The 23,229-nt window shown below is 40.8% G+C and overlaps 1 protein-coding gene across 5 annotated transcripts in view; it reads right to left on the bottom strand.

Moving 5' to 3' along the window:
• LOC149205360 (uncharacterized) overlaps positions 1–23,229 on the bottom strand; it is a 226,766-nt gene that overhangs the window by 111,862 nt on the left and 91,675 nt on the right. For 3 of the 5 annotated variants that reach the window (XM_089393448.1, XM_089393450.1, XM_089393449.1), the window contains exon 2: positions 15,328–15,431. The exons of 1 other annotated variant lie outside the window; for it this stretch is intronic. In XM_089393448.1, coding sequence (XP_089249574.1) covers positions 15,328–15,431 — 104 coding nt within the window. The remainder of the gene's footprint in view (positions 1–15,327; positions 15,432–23,229) is intronic. One more of the 5 variants, XM_089393451.1, reaches the window with a different exon arrangement.

Genomic DNA, 23,229 nt, shown 5'->3' with positions numbered 1-23,229 from the left:
AGGAAACATACCGAGCTTCACATATAGACTGTGAGAGATATACTGAGACTTTGAGATATATACCAAGACTCTTAGAGAAGTACGGAGACTCTGAGAGATACACCGAGACTCTGCCTTCAAGATATGTCTGAGCTTTAATTACAGACCTTGAGAGATATATATCGAGCTTCTGAGAGATATACCGAGACTCTGTCCTTCGAGATATGTCCACTGTGTATTTGATGGCTATAGTATGTGTTCTGAAGACTTGTTCTTCATTGATTCTACATTACCCTTATATGTATATAGGTCAACGATAATGCCTCAAGCCGATAGGCGACCCTTTGAATCTAAGCCAACATGTCAAGGAAATATATTGCAGTTTGTAGAGTGAATTTGCATGATGATGGTGACACTTATCTTGGAGCGTACCCTTTGATCTTTGGCCTTATGAGTTTCATAATATTTATGATGAAACATAAAAATCCTAAAGACATCAAGAAGATGTCTTTGACCTATGGTAAACACATCTTGCTCATGAAACCCATGATACAAGGAATAACAATTTTCTTCATAAAATTATCATTACAAGTCATAATGAAAACGGAACCTAGTTACTTTTCCTTCAACAAAAGCAACTCCAAAGGTCCAAAATCAAGATAGGGTTCTCCGACATCATCTCCATGGGTCTTCAATTGTTAATGTAGTGCCTTCTTTCTCCAATGTTAGGGATACTTCAGGCACAATAAGCCCTCCTCAATCATCCTATGGAAGACCATCCTCATCTAGGCTCTGAATCATGGCTTTCCCATCAAGTAGTGTCAAGGCCAGCCTGGGGGCATGTTGGGTCCAGTGGTGCAATCATCAAGAATCCTCTATGCTAGGCAAAAGAAGATCAATGTCTTGGGTCCTAGAGATACTCTGGGATGTATATCAGTTATTCAAGTCACCATACTTCCCAACACTCTACTAGAAGTGGGCAACGTTGCATCTGCTAAGTCATCAATCTCTTTGTAGGGTCTAGGCACATGTGGGGTAGGTGCTCTCAAGGCCTATATTGTTGTGGGCCACCTAGCAATACCAACTTAAACTCAAGTGAAAGCAACCATTCATTAGAGACTAAGATCAGAAAAGCATCTAAGTGGAACAGTCTCTTAAGGACATACTAATACTTCAAACTAGGATCACCTTCCAATACCTAACTAGATCAAGTCCCATAAAGGTGTTCCCTACCTTGGTAGGGGTGGCCAATAGTCAATCCTATTAGGTGTTTCCAGCCCCCAAGTGGAGGTGGCATTTCCAAAGTCAACCATTCAATCAATAGGCGTTAGTGTAAGTGGTTCGCAATAGAGGGGAAAGGCTTCATGGCTAAGTGCCATGGTTAGGAGACTAGCTAATGGGAATCCACATCTTGAGTGTACAGATGCAATGGAGGGGGCAATCGTGGATGCATGAGTTACCCTACTTGACAAGTTTTTTGCACCCCTCTAGTGTGCCTCTTACGATGCATAGCTCAATGATCAAAGCTTGCTCTTTATGATATGCATTTAATTTACCCCTTAAGAAGAGGTGGTTTATTGCTCATCAGGGTTGAGACCTGCAAGGGTTCCTTTTAATAGGGAGGAGCATCAAGTGTTCAAGAACCAGGTGATGGCTAATGAGGAAGGTAAAGCTAACGTTATGCTTTTGCCCACGTGCTAACTTATGTCCCAACCATCTTTTGCAGTTTGACTTTCCTTCTCTTTCAATGTGGCCATATTATGCTTTTCCATTCTTTTAGATACATCAACTTCTAGGAAAATGTTTTTTGTCCCTACTCAACGATGTGGATAAGATAGTGCCAAATAGCAATGAACGAATGACAAGTTAGACCCGAAGAATGGAGATGGTATCAAGGGCATATAATGTGACATGAAAGTGTTAAGTATGGTGAAGGGAATATGAACACACTATTTCAATCCAGGTCTTCCAAGTACTGCCCCTCCTATAACCCTAAGTCCTTAAGGGAGGCCCCACTGGACTAGGGCCTAAATTTAACCCCCTTGTAAGGTGAGAGAACAAATTTACAGTCAAGATCGATCAATTATCTAGATCACCCCTTTATCCATATTAAATGCCCAAAACATTAAGTAAAAGCGCCCAACTGCAAAATGATCAAAGTATCTGTTGAGTGGCAACCCACCTTCATCTAAGAGGCATGCCAAATGACGAGATGGGTAATCACTAGTGCAGATTGTTAATTTTTCTTAGGGTAGTATTGCTCCTTGCTTTATAGAATTGCATTAAAAAACCTTTCACCATTTACATTGCATTCACGCCATATCATCATAACAGCAGTGGCAGTTATGTAGAAAGAACAGTAACATCAACCATGCAGCAGAATAATAGAAAGAACATCAGAAGAAAAGCATGCACAAATAGAGACACCGTGATTTGCTCGGAGACCAGGGAAAAACCCCACAAGAGGGAAAACCCTTTCAAATTCTTCTTCTTATTAGATTGTCATAAAGAGGATACGCTGCCCTAGAGGATGCCCTAGATCCTAACACTATCATGGAGGAGAATTTAACACAGTAAAGGAAACCTACATAACGCAGCAAGGAGAAATCTAATTGCTGGTCTAAAAGAGAGCCCTATGCTGCCCTATACACAGCTCTATTGGAGAGCCCTACGCTGCCCTGTACACAGCTCTATGGAGATCCCTACGCTGCCCTATACGCGGCTCTATGGAGAGCCCTACGCTGCCCAATACACAGCCTTATGGAGAAGCTCTATGCTGCCCTAACCGAAATAAAGGAAGACTATTCAAGCATGCCCCAGTGACAGCCATGGAGGAAGGAATGTCTGAAAGCAGCTTGTATAACATGGAGAAGAGTGCTGAAGGGTATACGTTGAAGTCTGTCCAGCAAGGCAGCATATGTTAGGACTGTGTTCATAATAATACAGTCACTTGGATGGAGAAAACAGTGATGATACAATGAAGCAGCATGACGTTGCAAGCAACAAATATATTGCAGCAGCATGTTGATGAATGTTGCAGCATGATGGGTACAGCGATGAAGTGTATCATAACATAATGAGGGGCAGCACAATGGTGAGGTACATCAGTATGATATAGCAAGTTCATAGTGTTTCTAGTATAACACATTGGGACAGCAGCATGATACTTAGTGCAGCAAGTACAGCTAGCATGCAAGGGACAACAAGCATGCTAGGGACAACAAGCAAGCAAGGGACAGCAAGCTAGCTAGGTGCAGCGAACACATAGGTCAGTATGGCAACATGGTGCAGCAATGGCACATGATGCAGTACAGTGATGGGTACCGTCATGATTGATGAAGCATGATGAGATGCAGCATTGTGATGATGGGTGCAGCATGGTGCAACACGGTGAGGCGTAGTGTGATGACGAGATGCAGCACAATGATAGGTGAAGGAGTCACCTTGGAGATCAGTTGAAGCAGCATGTCTCAACTGATCTCATGTATCATCTTCTTAGAGATGATCTATACTCTCACCTAGATAAGTCAAAGTGTTGACTTCTGTAGTAAATGTACTATCTCTCTCTCTCTCTCTCCGCTGAACTATTGAAGAACATATAAGAAGAATTTATCAAGGTTTTCCCCACATTGGGGTTTGTCTCTAGCTAGCGCCACATCTTGTGTCCTCTTGTCTTGGCTTGTCTTCTGCGATTTATGTTTATGTTCTCTCTGTAGTTTATTTAATGCTGATGTGATTGCTAATCTGGAAAAGATATTGAGCTAACTATGAAAATTGAAATAAATTGCTCTAAGCATAGAACATACCTAAACTTAACATGGTATCAGAGTTGAGGTGAAGACAAAGCCCAAGCAAGAGTGAAAGAGCAATCACTAAAGACAGTTGGAAAAGGATCAGTGGATTCCTTATCCCTCTTCAAATTCACCAAGGGTGAAATCGAAGCAGAGAATATTATCAGAATAGCGCAACGGAAGCTTCTGATGGCCTACCTAAAGATCACTTCATTGGGAAGTTCGAATCTAAGGGTGGAAGGAAAGGCAGATGCCTTGGTTGCAATAAGTTCAGCCATTATGCGAAGGAGTGTCCAAATGGCAGGGACACATCACTTGATGATGATAACAATCATTCCAGGGACATCTTCAATGATCAGAGGAATGACAGGTAATGCAAGTCATCAAGGAAACGGCCGACTCTTCAAAGAAAGCAAGGAACCCCAGGTATGAAGAATCAAATGTTGTTTCTGATAAGATAAAGAAGCATTATCTTGTATTGGCCCTCTCCTTCAGATTCTTCGGAATCTGGCTTATTGATTGTAGTGCTTCAAGGCACCTCATCGGATAGAAGGGTGCTCTCTCAAATTTGGTCGAGATGGTAACAATCGTGGGATTACTTGGAGTCGATGCCAGCTATCCTGGAAAGGGTGTAGGGAATGTTACCCCTCAATTGAATGTGGGTAACTCGATTCATTTACAAGAATCTCTTTTATGTACCTGATCGCAAGAAGAACTTGGTGTCCATTTCGGCAATGGAAGTCAAAAGGTTTCAGGGTGGCATTCATCGATGGAAAGGTACGTGTTTGGAAATAGAATTTTCAAATATGCTTTTATCTTTGAGTTCAGGGTTGGCAGGAAGTCCATTGGGGACCATGTCAGTTGACACATAGCACCAGAGGTTTGTAAGTCAGATGATGACAGGGATGCCTGAATTCAAAAGGAGCATGAAGGTACATGTCTGAGATGTACCAAAGGGAAAATCTTACAAGGGGACCATTCCCCTCATGTAGCAGGTCCACAAGTTTGGAACAACCCGAGGGGTTTGAGATTCATGATCGAGAATCTCATGTGTGTCGGTGGAAGAAAGCCCTCTATGGCTTGAAGCAGATCACCCCGGGTTTGATATGAGAGGATTGATAGTTGTCAGATGAAGTTGAGATTCACTAAGAGTGAAGTCGATCCAAACCATTGTTTGAAGGTTGTGGATGATAGACCTCTCATACCGGCACCTTCTGAGGATGACCTGTTTCACACAGGTGCAGACCCTCTCACTTGCAAAAGTAAGAGGGAGTTGGATTCCGGATGTGGAATGGTAAACTACAAGCCCGTGACTACCTTGAGGATCTTAACTTTCAGAAGTTATATGGTGATGATGCCAGACCAAATTTGGGAAATGCCTCTAAGTTTCATAAACTCATGTGCATTGATGTTCTTGGTGAACTTCCGTCCGGACATGTGTTTTGCAATTAGCATGGTGAGCTCATATTTGGTTGAGCCTCACTGGTTTGGTACTAAGAATCTTCTGAGATATCTTCGGGGCACAATCTCTCATGGATTGAGATACACTGTCGCAAATATGAAGCTGCATGATTATTCGAATGCTGATTGGCAGGTAGTGTGGAGGATCACTAGAGCACTTCTCAATGCTGGCTCTCTTTGGGTTCTGCTTCAATAACATGGATGAGCAGGAAGCAGAAGTCGATTGCTATAAGCACCGCCAAGACCGAATACATAGCTACGAGTATGATCTCGTATGAAGCTGCCTGGTTGTGGAAGCTCTTCAGTGAGTTGTTTGTACATATGATGAATACTATCATGATCCTCTGTGACAACCAGGGGGGGATTCGATTGTTGAGGAATCCTGTATTCGATGATTGCTATAGCAGATAGACATCAAATACTACCTTATCTGGGATATAGTAAGTCGATGAGCGAGGAGGCTCCATCACATTGAGACTGATGTACAGGTTGCAGACATTTTGTCAAAGCCCCAGGGAAAGGTCAAATCTATATGACTTTCCCGAACGACTTGGAGTGGTTGAGAGACCTTCTTATAAGGGTCCTACATGTTGCATGCATTGAGCTCTGGGAGCTCTAGGGGGCTTGGGGTACTTACTAGAGAGACATACAACCACAGGGCGACTCACCCTCCCCTGGTGGTGCGTTATGTACAGGGTGAAAGGTTGAACCTGTTGATTTGGGGTAGCATCAGATGTGCTCTAGCCACGAAATTTGGTGGACAGGTTGGGGCACATGAGATCTCCAATACCCAGAAAGAGTTTCGGCATATTCTAAACAGATCAGGAGATATTAAAATAATTAATATTTTTAATGGAGTCCCTAAGTCTAAACTTAGGGAGAATAAAATATTAATGTGTATTAATATGAATCTGTGTTAGAATGGTCCAAAAGACATGGATCAAGCCAGATCTAATCTTAGCCATTGATTAGGGACTTAATCTCGGTCGTTGAAATGTCAACAGGAAAAGTATAAGAGGAGGCTTGAGGGTCACTTGGAGAACACACCAGAGTGATCAGTGATTCTATTCTCTAGAGCGAGGTTTGCTAAGAGAGATAGAATTAGTGATCGAAGAGCAGCTGAGGGGCATTGAGTACAGAGAGACAGAGAGGCAGAGATAGTGCCGGGAGAGCAGCAGAGCAGCCAGAGAAAGTGACGCAGGAGCAGCCAGTGCTCACGCAGGGCCACGCAGAGACAGCTAAGTGTTGCGCAGAGCACCAGAGAGGACAGCATAGCTGATGCAAAGGGTCAGAGAGCTAATGCAGGGCCTCCTAGGGCTGACGCATGCCAAGATAGGTTGACGCATGGCCAACGCTGGGCTAGGAGAGGCTGACGCAGTCCAGATTGGGCAGACGCTGGGATTTTTGGGATAGATTGGCGCTGAGTAACTGCCGGAAGGATTATCAGGGGTTTCACCCAGTAGATTTGTCAGAAACTGAAAGGTATTACTGCCAAGGAAATTCTCTGTTGGATAGGCCAGTTTCGGCACCCAAATTGTTCTCTAATACTGCTTAATAAGAAAACCCTCAGATAGCTACATCGGTTTTCTCACATTGGGTTTTTCCGGGGACATTAGTCCAAAAATAATGGTGTCATATGGTGTGTTTGTTTTTGTTTCTTTTAGTGTATAGTATGTTGAGCATGCACTGGTGTTTATTTTCAATATTTACATTGTAAATAACTTGTTAAGGAAAATAACAAGTAGGTAGGAATAAATCAGATAAAGTGCATGGAGGGTTTCTAACTAAGTAAACTTAGAAACTTCAACATGGTATTAGAGCGTGATTGCAGATCACCAGAGGACTAAAAGACATCAGCTGAGCGGAGCAATAGTAGCAAAAAACAGTTGTCCCGAGGTGACAGAAGCTGTTTCTAGCAGCGCAAAAACCAAGGAATGTGATGCAGAGCCAGCGAGGGCCACACAGAGGAAGCCGGGAGCTGAGCAGAGCCTTAGAGAGTCCAGCGTTGCTGACGCAGAGGGCCAAAGGGCTAACGCTGGGCATCCCAGGGCTGACGTAGACCCATCCGAGGTGACGCAAGGCCAGCGTGAGGCAGAGAGGGGCTAACGCAGTTCACAGAGAGGCAATTGCTAGGGTCTAGAAGGCTGCAGGAATATTGGAAAGTGAAGCTGGTGAGGTACTGTAGTCATAACAGTACCTGACAGAGCAGGGCCAGAGGAGTTGTTACCGAGGGTTTCTAACCGAGGAACCCGGATTCGTAGTGCAATTGCACAAGACGATCAAAGTAGGGGGCATCTCGACAAGCGGCAGAAGGATTTCCAGGAGGGAAATCAGGACTCAGAGGGAGTCCAGCGGAGAACTTCCAGATGGGAAGTAGAGACACAGAGGAGTCGAATAGAGAACTTCCAAGAGGGAAGTAGAGGAGCATCATGGCACTACACGGAGTAAGAGACCAGGATAGACTGGACAGAGCATCGAACTTCGCAGTCTAGAAGGCCAGAATCTTATCCGTGATTGACAAGAATCATGTCAAGAACTTCGCCTTGAAGGTAATAGTTATCCCAGTCGACCCCAATGATAATGACAGGTACGAGGAAGCGATGGCGAGGGCCAAGTGCATTATCCTTGACGGGGTCAAGGATCATGTGGTACCACATATAGCCGAGAAGGAAACGGCATTTGAGATATGGGAGGCTCTCAAGAAGCTGTACCAACATACTTCTGTGCAGAGAAGAATGATGCTTAAGAATCAGTTGAGGTCATATCAGATGAAGAAGGGACAATTGATTGACACTTCCTTGGAGGACTGAATGAGATCTGAGACCAGTTGACTATTATAGGAGCGACACTGTATCAGGAGCTAATGATGAGGACAGCCCTGAATGTTGTCTCAGAAGACTGGGAAGTATTTGTCTAGAGTATACTAGGCAAAGGGACACTTCCACCTTGGGACAAGATGTGGGCAACTCTTCACCGGGAAGAGATCAGACGGCAGTCGAAGATAGGTAGCAGCAGCAAGGGGATCAAAGTCAAGCAGGAGGAGGAAGACGTGGCCCTAGCATCTGAGGGAAAGCAAGAGAAGCGAAAGAAGAAAGATCTCTCCAGAATCAAGTGCTTCCACTGTGGGGAGCTAGGTCATTATGCGACCCAGTGTCCAAGGAAGAAAAGTAAGGGAGAGTCTTCCGAGACTAAGGCAGCACTAGCACGGGCAGAGAAGGAACTGGAGACAGACGATCACTGTACCATGAGTGCACACGCACCACTTGAGTGGAAGTGGGGAGACATCGAGTTGTAGTTGGGAGGACTACAGGCGATGAGGGGCAGGATCCTCGAGGTACCCAGCCTCTTGGAATAGACCTTGCTACGGGAGCCCCGTCGAGGAGTAGCAAGACTGGTTGAGTCGGGTAGAGACAGATGCAGATGGAGCGGCAAAGAGAGCTACAGTGTAGGAGTCCTGAGACAGTGCGAGGCTAGAAGGCTGCAGCAATGCGAGGCACAAAGGTGTTGCACTAGTGCAGGATGGCACAGAGAGGTGTGCAACGGTGTAAGATGCCGGGAGTTGTTGCAGCAGTGTAGAGGTCAGAGAGGGACCACTTGTCAGCGGCAGAGGGAGCTTCAGCATCAGTGGTGTCTCTAGCCCAACAAGGAGGTCAGATTGGGAGATCAGTTACTTACTTCTCAGTAACTGAGTTGCAGTGCAGCAGTGGGCAGCACGATGCAGCATGATGAGAGGTGTAGTGCGGATGCAGTGTTGGGAGAAAGGACCAGCAGCAGCACAGATGCAGAGAGAGCTGTCGTACAGATGCAGCAGTCGCAGTGGTAGAACCATGGGTAGCAGTACCGGAGGCAGCAGTGCAGAGGATGTTGGGCAAGAAGGCCTAGCATCAGCACAGGTACCGATGTCAGATGATCAGAGTAATACTCAGTGAGGAGTATTGCTAGAGCCTAGAGCATAGTCCTCGCTAAGAAGGAGTGTTGATTTGGGGTAGCATCGGATGTGCTCTAGCCACGAAATTTGGTGGCAAGGTTGGGGCACATGAGATCTCCAATACCCAGAAAGGGTTTGGGCATATTCTAAACAGATCATGAGATATTAAAATTATTAATATTTTTAATGGAGTCACTAAGTCTAAACTTAGGGAAAATAAAATATTAATGTGTATTAATATGAATTTGTGTTATAATGGTCCAAAAGACATGGATCAAGCCAGATCTAATCTTAGCTGTGGATTAGGGACTTAATCTCGATCGTTGAGATGTCAACAGGAAAAGTATAAGAGGAGGCTTGAGAGTCACTTGGAGAACACACCAGAGTGATCAGTCATTCTATTCTCTAGAGCGAGGTTTGCTAAGAGAGATAGAATTAGTGATCGGAGAGCAGCTGAGAGGCATTAGGTACAAAGATACAAAGAGGCAGAGATAGTGTCGGGAGAGCAATAGAGCAGCGAAAGAGAGTGACGCAAGAGCACCCAGCGCTCACGCAGGGCCACGCAGAGGTAGCTAAGTGTTGCGCAGAGCACCAGAGAGGCCAGCGTAGCTGACGCAGAGGGTCAGCGAGCTGACGCAGGGCCTCCTGGGGTTGACGCAGGCAAAGATAGGCTGACGCAGGGCCAGCATTGGGCTAGGAGAGGCTGACGCAGTCCAAATTGGGCAGACACTAGTGTTTCTGGGGCAGATTGGTGTTGAGTAATTGCTGTAAGGATTATCCAAGGTTTTAGCCAGTAGATTTGTCAAAAACTGAGAGGTATTACTGCCAAGGAAATTCTCTGTTAGGTAGGCCAGTTCCGGCACCCAGATTGTACTCTGATATTGCTTAATAAGAAAACCCTCATATCGCTGCACTAGTTTTCCCACATTGGGTTTTTCCAGGGACATTAGTCCAAAAATAATGGTGTCATATGGTGTGTTTGTTCTTGCTTCTGTTAGTTACTGATCTGTAATATGTTGAGCATGCACTGGTGTTTATTTTCAGTGTTTACATTGTATATAACTTGTTAAGGAAAATAACAAGTAGGTAGGAATAAATCAAATAAAGTGCATGGAGGGTTTCTAACTAAGTAAACTTAGAAACTTCAACACAACCTTCCCCTGTGATACCCCATGACAATTTTGGGATAGGATGATTAGTTCTCCTGTGGGCCAAGATGATTAGTTCTCCTGTGGCGACTGTTGGACAGGATGATTCGTTCTCCTGTGGGACAGGATAATTAGTTCTGCTGTCGAGGCATCCTACCCATGCAGTCTGGGACTCATGGGAAGTAGCTCTCATCTGATCAATGAGCAGGGAAATGGGGTTAGGGACCATAGTAGTACTATCGATGGAAGCATCGTTGTATCTACCGTACTCCCTATGCTAGGATGACCTCCATTGATCTGGGATCAATATGAGTGGTTTGAGACGCTCTCTTGTGATATTGATCTAGGATCAATAAAACTAACTTCGGGTCAGTAAGAGTGATCTTCATCTAACACACTCTTTATATGAAACTAACTTCGGGTCAATAGAGAATGGTATGAGACATTCTCGATCAATTCTTCTTCTTCATGGTTCAGCAGTGCAGGGCACTGATGGCAGAGATAGTACAGTCGGACATATGGATCAGCAGATGGAGTTCTCCCTAGTTGAGAGGGAGTGTTAAAATTGGCAACTAGGGCCAAACTCCATGTGGGTCATCTTATTAATGGTCGTTGATATTTTTCTTAGATCTCTCTCATCGAGAGGTGTAGGATTGATCTAAAGATCATCTGATTCCGATAAGTATTCATGGAGATATGAATTTATTTGTGTTATGGGGCAATTCATCAAGCTCAACCAGCAACCAAATAAACCCCACTTGTGCTCAACGTTTTAGTATAAATAGAGATGCCTTGAAAGTCATTTGTACACATCCTCTTGGTGATCTCTTCCTCTCCACTTGTCTTTGGGTTTTGGTGGGAGGAGAGATCTAAAGAGGATACGCTGCCCTAGAGGATGCCCTAGATCCTAACGCTATCATGGAGGAGATTTTAACGCAGTAAAGGAAGCCCACATAACGCAGCAAGGAGATATATAATTGTTGGTCTAAAAGAGAGCCCTACGCTGCCCTATACACAGCTCTATTGGAGAGCCCTACGTTGCCCTATACACAGCTCTATTGGAGAGCCCTACGCTGCCCTATACACAACTCTATGGAGAGCCCTACACTGCCCTATACGCAGCTCTATGGAGAGCCCTATGCTGCCCTATACACAGCCCTATGGAGAAGCTCTATGCTTCCCTAACCGCAGTCCTCCAGGTGATATAAAGGAAGACTATTCAAGCATGCCCCAGTCACATCCATGGAGGAAGGAAGGTCTGAAAGCGGCTTGTATGACATGGAGAAGAGTGCTAAAGGGTATACATTGAAGTCTGTCCAGCAAGGCAGCATATGTTAGGATTGTGTTGATAATAGTATAGTCAATTGGATGGAGAAAACAGTGATGATACATTGAAGCATCATGATGTTGCAAGCAGCAGATATATTGCAGCAGCATGTTGATGAATGTTGCAGCATGATGGGTACAACGATGAAGTGTATCATAACGGCAGCACAATGGTGAGGTACAACAGTATGATATAGCAAGTTCAGTTTTGCTAGTATAACACATTGGGACAGCAACATGATACTTAGTGTAGCAAGTACAGCTAGCATGCAAGGGGCAGTAAGCATGCTAGGGACAACAAGCATGCTCGGGACAACAAGCAAGCAAGGGACAACAAGCTAGCTAGGTGCAGCAAACACATAGGTCAGTATGGCAACATGGTGCAATAATGGCACATGATGCAATACAGTGATGGGTACCATCATGATTGATGAAGCATGATGAGATGCAGCATTGTGATGATGGGTGCAGCATGGTGCAACACGGTGAGGTGCAGCATGATGACGAGATGCAGCACAATGATAGGTGGAGTCACCTTGGAGAATCAGTTGAAGCAGCATGTCTTCAACTGATCTCATGTATCGTCTTCTTAGAGATGATCTATGCTCTCATCTAGATAAGTCAAAGTGTTGACTTTAGTTGTAAATGTACTATCTCTCTTTGTTGAACTATTGAAGAACATATGAAGAATTGATCAAGGGTTCCCCACATTGGGATTTGTCCCTGGCTAGCGCCACAACTTGTGTCCTCTTGTCTTGGCTTGTCTTCTGTGATTTATGTTTATGTTCTATCTGCAGTATACTTTAATGCTGATGTGATTGCTAATGTGGAAAAGGTATTGAGCTAACTATGAAAATTGAAATAAATTGCTCTAAGCATAGAACATACATAAACTTAACAATATTCTACACCCTTTGGAACTCTTTTCTATGGCACTTACCTTAGGATGTACACTAGTGTAATTGAAGGGTTGAGATATGCTTTGGAGGAGTGCCTTACCCTAGAAACCTCCAATATTCACATTAGTCAACCATATTAAAGTGGATATTTGCTTGAGAGCTCCACTCTAGAGTGCTTGCCTTGGGATTTGTTATGGTGTGTTGGAGATAGATACTTTCTTAGGGAGTGCTCCACTTGTGCATTGTAATAACCATAAATATATAAATAAATATCAATAAATAATGACAAGAAGTGAATATGCCACAAAGTGGCTAGTTCATGCCAAATATAAACACTAAAAAGGTAAATAATATTTCAATTAAGTATAGTAATTGAGAAAGTAGATAAGAAATCACAAAAATATTAAAAGAATTTATGGAATGCATCAAATCAATAAATAATTGTCCTCATAAAAATATGAAATAAAAGTATATAAGATTGGTCACATCAAAATCAATGCATCACATAAAAAGTGACAACCACTTTTTTTTGTCTTTTAGGAAACAAAAGTCAACAATAATAAGTCAAAGTTACCACAACAATTTTAGAAAAACTCCATATTAAATGTCTTTAAATTTATTTTCTTACTTCCCCTTTGATTCTTCTCAATTTGCTATTGAGAGTATAATAACCCTTGACTCTTGCTCGCCCAGTCACCCACTCACAGAGTAGACCTTTTCCTCACAATTTGCGACCACCTACTCCGACTCGTAGTTTGCAACCTCTAGCTCCAACTTGCAATTAACTCCATGAACCCTCGGTTATTGCTCAAACCGTCACTCACCCATGCGTCTGCTCCAGCAACTGTTAGTTTTTGTAGCATCGGATGGTGTTTTGGTCACGACACTTTGTAGAGAGGCTAAAACACATGAGTTTTCCAAAACCCATAAATCGTTTCTGGAAATTCCACCTAGGGATGGCTTAATTAAATTAATTGACCATAATTAAAAAAATTCTTAAGTCTAACATACGAAAAATGGTTAATTAATAGTAATTAATTGAGAGAGGTGAGAATTCTCTAGAAACTCACACAGATCGACTTGGAGATGATCTCAACCATCGATTAAGTTTTAATTGTAATCATTGGAGTCCCAACTGGAGATTATAAGAAGAGGTCGATTGGTAGATGGAGGACGCACTAGTGTAAATAGCCAGTTGCCTAGGCAATTTGAATATTTAGTAGCAGGAGTGATTCAGCAGTGGAGATCAAGCCAATGGGCGAGTAACAGGTGGCAAAGGGGCAGCATAGCAATATTCCGAACAAGTTTCCAGTTCCAAAGAGTCAGAAAGAGGAGGCCGAAATTTATCTCCAGGAGGTTGCACAGGGGTTGCACAGAGCCTCACAATAGGCAGTTCAATTTGACTGAAGGGAAGGTCATTTTCAGTTCCAGAGGCCGGGAGGATTTTCTAGAGTGTCGGAGAGACATTTTCCCAATCAGCAGTAGGTAGGATGGCTTGATTAGCATCAGTTCTACGCTGAACGTGAGAGGGTCTGCGCATGGCCTGCGGGGTTTGGGCGGCTTGCTTTTCAGAGGTAGTCAGATGTCGAGATTGCTTGGAGAGAGGGTAAAATCCCTCAGTATATTTTTGCCAATATTTCTCTCAGATAGAATCGTCAGTTTGGCGACAGTTTATTGTACTCATAAATTCTGGTCCAAGAACGTCTTTGCGAAAAAAAATTGGCGAAGAAAAGCTAGGAAGCGGATTTTTTTTTTGCGGGAGTGCACTCCCAAACAGTTGTGAATCGGGAGCGGGAGCCAGGGGGAGGCGCAGGGGGGAGCGCTCCGCCGCAGCACTGAACAAGGCCAAAAATAATGATGTTGCCTCCAGTTAGTGTGGATAATTCATATCAGATTATCCCCTTATAGTGTATCTGTCAAGGATAGACCTCACAAGGCAAGATAACAAGTGGTTGTCGCCACTTGCCCGCTCGAAGTTGTCGAGGCTCACATGACTGACATTTGTCTTTTGGTCTGCATGCCAGCAGCCATATTATGTACCAAGATTCCCAGATGAGCAAATGTTGGTAATTTGTTCCTAAAACCTGATTATTACTAGATACCTGATGTAAAAAATATAAATAAAGCCCAAGCCGCCTCATATGGAGCATTCAAAAGTGAATTCTTGAGAGTCCACGTCTAGGATGAAATTTTAGAGTTGAGTACAATGCAGCACACATTTGGTGTCATGCCATTGGTGATCATAATGTCTGCAAAATATTCATCAGCGTTAGAGTCAATTGTCTTCTAAGCACCCTTTTGTCTGTGCTCTATCTTTCTAGTCTTCGAATTCTATATCAATGATTGTGCATGGAATATTGTGACCATTCCAATTCTGATTAAATGACTAACGTAGTCCAATCCCCAATTTGTTACTTGCTGGTTGCAACAGCTCTTAGAGTGAGTGTTCTGTAAATATATTTTCCTATCAATAAAATCATTTTCCCATCTTGTTGAGCTTTATCTTTAGATCTATAAAAAAAAATCAAAGTATCTTCGAGCTAGATCATTTTATCTTGCTAATATTCAAGGCATGGCCAATCCGAGCAGAAGTTCCTTCTAGTTCTACAGTGCAGATGTGAAGCCATGAATCCATTGAAGACAATTGGAGATGTTTGACGTCTATACCTTTTCAGGTGCCCCATAAAGAATTTTCCTTGGCTTTGGCTTTTCCTGGCTATATGATAATTTGCAATGGAAGTAATTTTAAAATCAAAAATCAAAACCTGGATATCTGGCAATATAGTCAGGAATACCTGTACAAGAACCAATTTGACAAGAGGTTCAACACTGCCTTTGCTTAGTCCTTTAAGATGATCTTCTTTATCATACTTTAAAGCAGCTGTCGCATCACAAAACCCTGTCAATTTATTATATGTCAACCACCATATCAGGCATTTGTTAATGAACAAGTAACATAATATACACGATTCCAAATGAAAGCCCCTTGTTCTAATGTGGTTTATTTTTTAAGTGTTTTGGATATTAGATATGCAAAATATTTACGAATTCCACATATCCTTAGGGGATGTTTGAGGTCTAAGATGGGCCTCATAAGGAAACTAATAAAATAATAGTTAAAATAATAAAATAAAAGTTGTGAATTTTCAAAGGGAGAAGGAAAATTATGATTTTAAATCATATTTTTGACTTAACTCTTTATAGGTTACTCAAGCGTAGGCAGTGAATGGATGTGGAGTTAAATTTCGCATCCAACGAGTACTCACTATGCATATTTTTGATAGACCCACACTGAGGGCCTATCAAAACTATGCATAGTGGGTACTCATTGGATGCAATTCTGCATCCAACTACCACCTACACTTGAAATTTGACTAAATCTATAAATAGAAAGGTCAAAAATATGATTTATAAACGTAGTTTTCTTCCTTCCCCTCCAAAGATATTTAACCTTATGGTTGACATCATCATCTTGAATACTGTTGATTATTTTAAAGTTGATTATTGATAATAATTTTTTTCTTTTGAGGGCCAATTTTGACCTCTGAATTCCCTAATGATTTGCAGTCGACAATTCAGTGTTGCCATTGAGAGAATAGAATTTTGTTAAAGATCATCTGCTGTTAAAACTAGTGAACTTATCAAAGGTTGTTTGCTATGTATGAAACAGGTCTTCTATGTTTATTACAGAGAATCATAGAATCTCCAAAACATCTAAAGATGCAAGTTCCAGCTAAACAAACCATTTCCACAAAGAAAAATATGATTTAGGTACTCAGTCATTGCCAACTTTGAGACTCATATCACAGGCACAGAAGTACAAGAAATAAACCTGTGAGTTTGAACATTCATTGTTGATTGGTTTTACTAAAGTTTGAAACAGAACATGAAGAAAAAGGAGGCTTAACAATAATGAATAGGAATAAATGACACATAAGCTAATTCACATGACACAGGAATACGAGATATGCATATTGGATACACAGTATGTAGACCTCCCAAAACAGGATATGCAGGATACATAAAAAACTATATAATTTGAAAAAAATAGAATGAAATATAGACACAGATAAGTAACCTTTTTGAACATTTAGAAAATAGTACTACATCAAATGGTGAAATGTCGAATGATATATTGGCTTAAACACATCTTTATAACAAATTTGAAACCATAAATATTTGTTTTGGTGCATTGTTTTAACTTTTAACACTCTGAAACCCTAAAATTTTGTTTCAATGCATTGCTTAGCCCCCTAAATGTTGAGCACGTGGGTACATGTAAGTTTTGCATGTCCAACACCATGGGCTATGTGTCTCGCACAAGACACATATCCCATGCATGTCAAACATGTGGGGCCCACATACTATGTGTATCCACATGTCAAACGTGGATACAAGATACATTTGAATATTGAACAGGATAGTAGCACCGTATGATTAAGGTCTAATAACAAAGTGGTTGATGCTCATTAAACAATGCTAAACTCGTTTGACAGATTTGTGCCCTCTGGGAGATCATTCAGAAAGAAAATCCAGCCTCCATAAAGAAGGAATGAAATTCAAAGACACCAAAGAACTAGATTCAATAATCAATTTAATAAACAATATAATAATATATTAACAAATGAGTCAAAGTTTACATGAAGTTTTGGTGAGTGTTGGAATCATTAGTGTAATTTGTATATATGGTTGGGGCTTATGTATCATTATTACTTGCAACAATCAATCTATTGAACAATATACAAACAAACAAGTCTTACAAGAAGTTTTGGTGATTGTTGGAATTATTAATGTAATTTGTACATGAAGCCATGGCTCATGTATCATTAAAACTTGTAATGATGGGTAAGGACATATTCTTTTTTCTTTTAGTGTATTACTAGGTATGGTTAAGGGTGAGCTAGTCAAACTAGATATGTAGGTTTAATTGTTAGTTTATGTAGCTCAAACAGGTGTTCTAGTCTCAGATTGTGTCTATGAGGCTAAGGAACACAGTGGATTAATTTTCTCCAGTACCCAGAAAAAGTTTCTAAAGAAAATTACCTTAATTAGAATTGATTAGTCAGTTTATTAATTTTCCTAAGTCTAACTTAGGGAAATGGATTAATTAATCGGGAGTAAATGAGGTAAAACACTTTCCCTCTAGTGACTTCTAGAAAAATCATTTGATAGGATCAAGATGATCTTAGCCATCGATTGAGATTAGATTGTGGTTGTTGATTGCTCAACGAGAGATTATAAGAGGAAATCAATGGGCATTTAGAGAACACAGAGACACAGATTTGTAGTGATAGCAAGGGCGCAATGGTAGCATGAGGGCACATGAAGATATCAGCAGTGATTGAATACAGGGTTGTCGGAGGAAATTACTCACAGTGATTTCCAGAGTTTATAGGAGACTGGTTTTATCTACAGAGAGGCCAAGTTTCCCAGTGGTGCAAGTTGCTTCAAAGAGGTTGAGTTGCCGGAGCAAATGTGAAAATTCGATGACCCTGATTCCTATTGCAGCAACTAATAATGTTTCTTCTATTTGTTAAATTAATCAATCAAATTATTTGCAGTTTCCTACAGCAAATATCGAAACATATACATTGTGTTGTCGCATAGAATGTCTAGGCAGCGCGACAATGCTCAGAGTAAGGGTTGTCACTCTAATCCTTACTCACTCCGTTTAGACTCTCTCCTAGACAAGTCAAGGGAGGTAGTCCCTTAGGTAATTAGATAAGGATAGCCTGTGAAACACAGGCTCTAGGAGATTTTAATGATGAACAACTTGATGAATCTAAAGCGAGTCTCAGTCAATTGAGTCTCGGTCAATTGAGATAGATAGATTAGAATAAGACACGATCACAAGATAAAAACGACTACAGACCAGTGCCTTTAATTTGAATTAACCATAGATCAAGTAAGAAAACAAGTTATTCAGAGCAATTTTCGAATGTGTGACGAACATTGACAATCAAGTATGATCAATATAAATGCCCAAAACTTTAGCATGCAAGAGATTCCAGATTTAAAATGATTTTCGCTAGGAATTCAAATCTAGAACATTCAACTTTCTCCTATAGCCAATACGACTTAAAACATTTATCGCACTTGACAATAGAGAAATATCAAAAACGCATTTAATCACCAAATAACACTAAGGAACTTCAAGTTTAAATTTTAATTATTCCTTAGGCAATAACTTTAATGATAACTGAAGAATAAATCAAAGGGTCAATGAATCGAAGTTTTAATGGGCCATAGGCCACATTAAAAATTTATAATGTTTAAGCGCAATTCCTTTAATTTACTTTAGTTTATTTCATTTTTAGAATTTTTGTGATTTTAGAAATTTTTAAATGTTTTTTTAGATTTTTTTTTAAGATTTTTATATTTTTTAATTTTGATAAAAAAAATCAAAAAAAAAAAAAAGCAAATGGAAAATAAAAGGAAAACCCAAAAATTGAAATCAGAGACAAAGCAAAAATAAATAAATAAAAAAACGTAAATAAAACAAAGTCACAAATAAATATCAAAAGATTAAAACAAAAATTAAATGAAAGGCCAAAAGACAAAAAGGGAATTGAACAATGCCAAATAATCGATCGAAAATGTAACTTGACCCGCATACATGACAAATGAAACTAAAATTGAAATGGTTGAGTTTTGTTGTGCGTATTGTGTGCAGGTCCGACGACGGAAAGGAAAACTCGACAGCACACAGCGAGGAGGGCGAGAAGGGTTTGCAGCTGTGGGGAGAGGAGAACAGGTCAACGGAAAGAGAGACATGAGGAGCATAGAGTTGTGATGGAGCCGTGGAAGAAGACTGCAAGTTGCAGTTTGAATAGATAGTGGACAGCGATTTAAGCCAGCATTTTGTAGGTTAAGGCAGCTCTTGGAGGTGTAGCAGAGATGGACAGCGACGGGAGCAGCGTAGGCAACTACAGGGCAGCGGGATGAAGGGAAGAAGCTACGCAGATGGGAGGAAGGGTTTGCTTGCAGGTATGCGGAAGCAGGAATGGAAGTTTGCGGAAAGGTATGAGGGGCTGCATGTTTATCGATGAAGGGAAATCAAGTTTAGAAGGATGTTGTGAGTTAGGGAGCCACGGGGGGAATATGGCTGAGGAATGGCAACGATTTTTGCAAGGTTTGAAGTCGTGGACAAAGCAAGGTATGGCAGCGTGAACGCATGGAGGATCCGAGGATATACGATGGAGCAATGAGAGTGAAGGCTACAGAGAGGAATAGGCCAATGAACTGAGGAATAACGAGATCTGATATATGGCAGCAAGGGCTTAAAAAAAAATTTGAAATTGCACAGCAAACCCAAAAACCCAGGCAACAAACTAATCAGCGAAAATGGTGGCCCAGAACCTCTTTAAATCCACCAGAACTTCTTTAATAATTTTCCAAAAATCTTAGTTTAAAATTTTGAATCAACTTGCTTCAGATTTAACCCTGAAACACTCACGAAATTTCCAAATCTGAATTTAAATTTAAACCCCTGGACTGCAAAATGTCTGAATAATATCCCTGGAAAACAATTTTAATGAACCCCAAAGATTTAGATCTTACCCTCCAGGGCCTAGATCTTGACTCTATGTAGATTTCTTCCTTAGATCTGTAGCTGCAAGACAACAATAAAACACCCAAACGATATATACAAAAACCCAGAAAAACCCCAAGTCAAAAAACCAAAAATAGTTACATATCTATGTACATGAATGACAGATCTATCAGATCTAGGGAGTGTGAGTCCCACTCTGCTCCCAGATCTGATAATCTGAGGCTCTCAACAGCCAGATCTATCAATTTGGCACAAAAAAACAAAAAAAAAACAAAAAAAAAAAAAAAATTTGAATTTTAAAGGAGGTGTTGAGCTCAAAACCCTTCATGCAGCACCCATAAAAAAATATGTTATGATAAGCCCAGAATCAAATTAATCTAGGCCCTTCAGAAAATATGGATCAGAAGTTTGCTGGTCCAACTGAAAACTTCCCCGAATGCCCGATGATCTAAAAATCAAGATTTTCTTGCAAAACTCAATCCAGCCATCAAACTAGAGTGAGAAAATGATAATAAAATTCAGATAAATAGAGATACCTACTATTACATTCAAAATTTAAATTATCGTTTAAACCCCAGCGACTGAGCAAGATACCTGTAATCAAATCACTCTTCAGAAGCTATTATCAATGACCAAAAAAATTTACATGTGAAAAACGACACATCTTACAGTATTTCCACGAAGAGTAACACCAGCGAAGATTAACCCCAAAGTATTTCTTTATTATCCGACTGAAAATTTACATGAGAGCTTTTCGCTTAGCACACGACTCAATGGCTTAGGATTTTAATTAATTTGGCCAGAAAATTTAATTAATTAACCTATGAGGGGATAAATTATTTTTCCAACCCTCAAGACACTTTACATCAAGATTTTTACATTTTTTACATCTCAAGGGGAAAACCCATTTGCAAAAGACCCTCACAGACTACCCAATTTTGCAACACAAATATAATCCAGCAGACCAAGCAATTTGTAAAAAAATAACCTAACCAAATAGTTAGGATTATTCCCAAAACACTTTTACATAGACTCGATATAGAACACTAGGACTCCCCTAAAATCTCAGTGACAAAATCAATTCCGGCTTTGGGGTAAGGCTGAAGGAAAACTCTACCGACCATTCAAGAATGGATCGGTGAGACAAAAAACCTCCCGGGATGTAGATCGTCACCAGAAAAGTAGGTTTACCTAGGTAATTACATACACGACACGGATCTGCTGAGATTATTTACATTATACACATGCATAATGGGTTTACATTATAAGATGATGATCAAGTTGATGATGATAGCTGGACGGCACGAACACATCGATCAGGCACTATCCCTTTTGCGAAAAAAGGGGGTGTACTGTTATGGGTCGTTGACACGTAGTGGTCAACATCTGGCTCTACTTGGGGACACGTTGTTGCACTGGAGGAATGTGAGAATCTAGAATCTGCATCCATGCAACACACAATATAACATAAGTAGCGTCCATCCAAAAAATCATCATATAACGTTAAGCACAGGAAAGATATAACCTCTTCATTTATTAACTACAAAATGAAATACTGAAATAACAGGGCATAAGGTTAGAAATACAATACAAAGATGTCCCATCACAACAGATGCGTTCAATATAGTGCATACTGAGCATTTGCCTGCTTTCAGACAAACCTGTCGGTTGTTTCTCAGATGTGCCATGTCCAATCCTGCACACAGTAGGATTTTTTCCTATCTGAAAATCAAGCTGCTCGCGGCCATCTAATGCGTCAAATCGCTTTCTCATTCTCTTTCTCTTGTGTTTTTTCTTTGTGGCAGGCTATATCACAGATGATGTGGAACATTCTACTTCACAACTCTCAGATGAAGTATGTAAGGTATGCATGACATGTCTTTCTTCATTCTGCATCTAATTCTTATCAATTTCTGTTTTATCCGGGTCACCTTCAATTAGCCACTTTTCAATGGAACAAATGACCTCCTCATAATAAGATGGAGCTTGCTGCAACAGATAGGGAGGCTTATGATCTGTTGACGTTTCCTTGTTTCTTTCATCCTTTCACTGATGCTGAAGTTTCTATACCTGTATGGTTATGGCATCCATCTGGGTAGAGTGTTCATCCTTCATAGCACTGACTTCTTTGGCATGGTTTTCCTCCATGGTCAATAACTTATTCTAAAGACATTTCTGACTAGCTTCCATATTTTTTATTACTTTGTCATTATCTACTTTAATGGTCATCAAGCAATGTTGCATAGAGTTTATCTCTTTCTCATGATTTGCTTGTATGATAGCTAACTAATTATTATAATCGAATCTCATGATGGTCATTTCTTTGTCCATAGTTGACAATCTGTTCTGAATCGAACTTATTTCTTCTTGATAACTTGTTTCCATGGCAGTCACGTGATTTGAATGATTAAATTCTGTGATCGTCATATTTTCCTCTAGGGCTAATAACTTGCTTTGCATAGAATTAATTTCCCTGTCATGATTAGCTTTCATGGTTTCCATTTCCTTAGCATGCTAACTCTGCATGTCAGTCCTCATATCCTCCATATTCTGAGCACACTTTTCTACTACGGTGGTTACGTGATCGGAGTGTTTAATTTTCATGATTTCCATCTCCTCATCACGTTTTTCCAGTTGAGTGTACAAAGTTCTCATATCCTTGACGTAATCAGTTATAATTTTTTTTATTAAGCCCCATATTTTTTACCAGTTGTGTTTGACTAAACTGCATGTCTTTAACCAATTGCTTTAGTTCTTCTATAAGATGCTTATCATTCTCCCTTTCATTGTCGACACTGATTTGATAACTTGTTCCTGCTTTTCCACTATCATGGATTCGTCCTACAACGGTACAAGTGGATGGCACATTCTGATATGGAGAATTGTCTTGAAATCTTTCATTGACAGTTGGATCCTTTACAAGATCACTCTCATTCTATTGCATAATTTTAGGGGCACAAGGCGAGCTACCTTGATTACCATATCTATCTGTAAAATCATTGATGATGTCTTGTAAAGAAGCGAAAGAATCTTCAGGACAATTATTAAACCAATTCAAAGCATCACCCTCTAAAGAAAAGGAAAATAGACGCATTTTGACATCTTCATGTTTATATTGGGGAGAACTACAATATTTGATTATTGT

This window comes from Pinus tabuliformis, chromosome 1_2 (assembly GCF_031772625.1).
Source record: "Pinus tabuliformis cultivar Carrire ecotype Pingquan chromosome 1_2, CPIR1, whole genome shotgun sequence".
NCBI lineage: Eukaryota > Viridiplantae > Streptophyta > Pinopsida > Pinales > Pinaceae > Pinus > Pinus tabuliformis.
The sequence above is the reverse complement of the archived record's forward strand: the minus strand, read 5'-3'. Positions and strand labels throughout refer to the sequence as shown.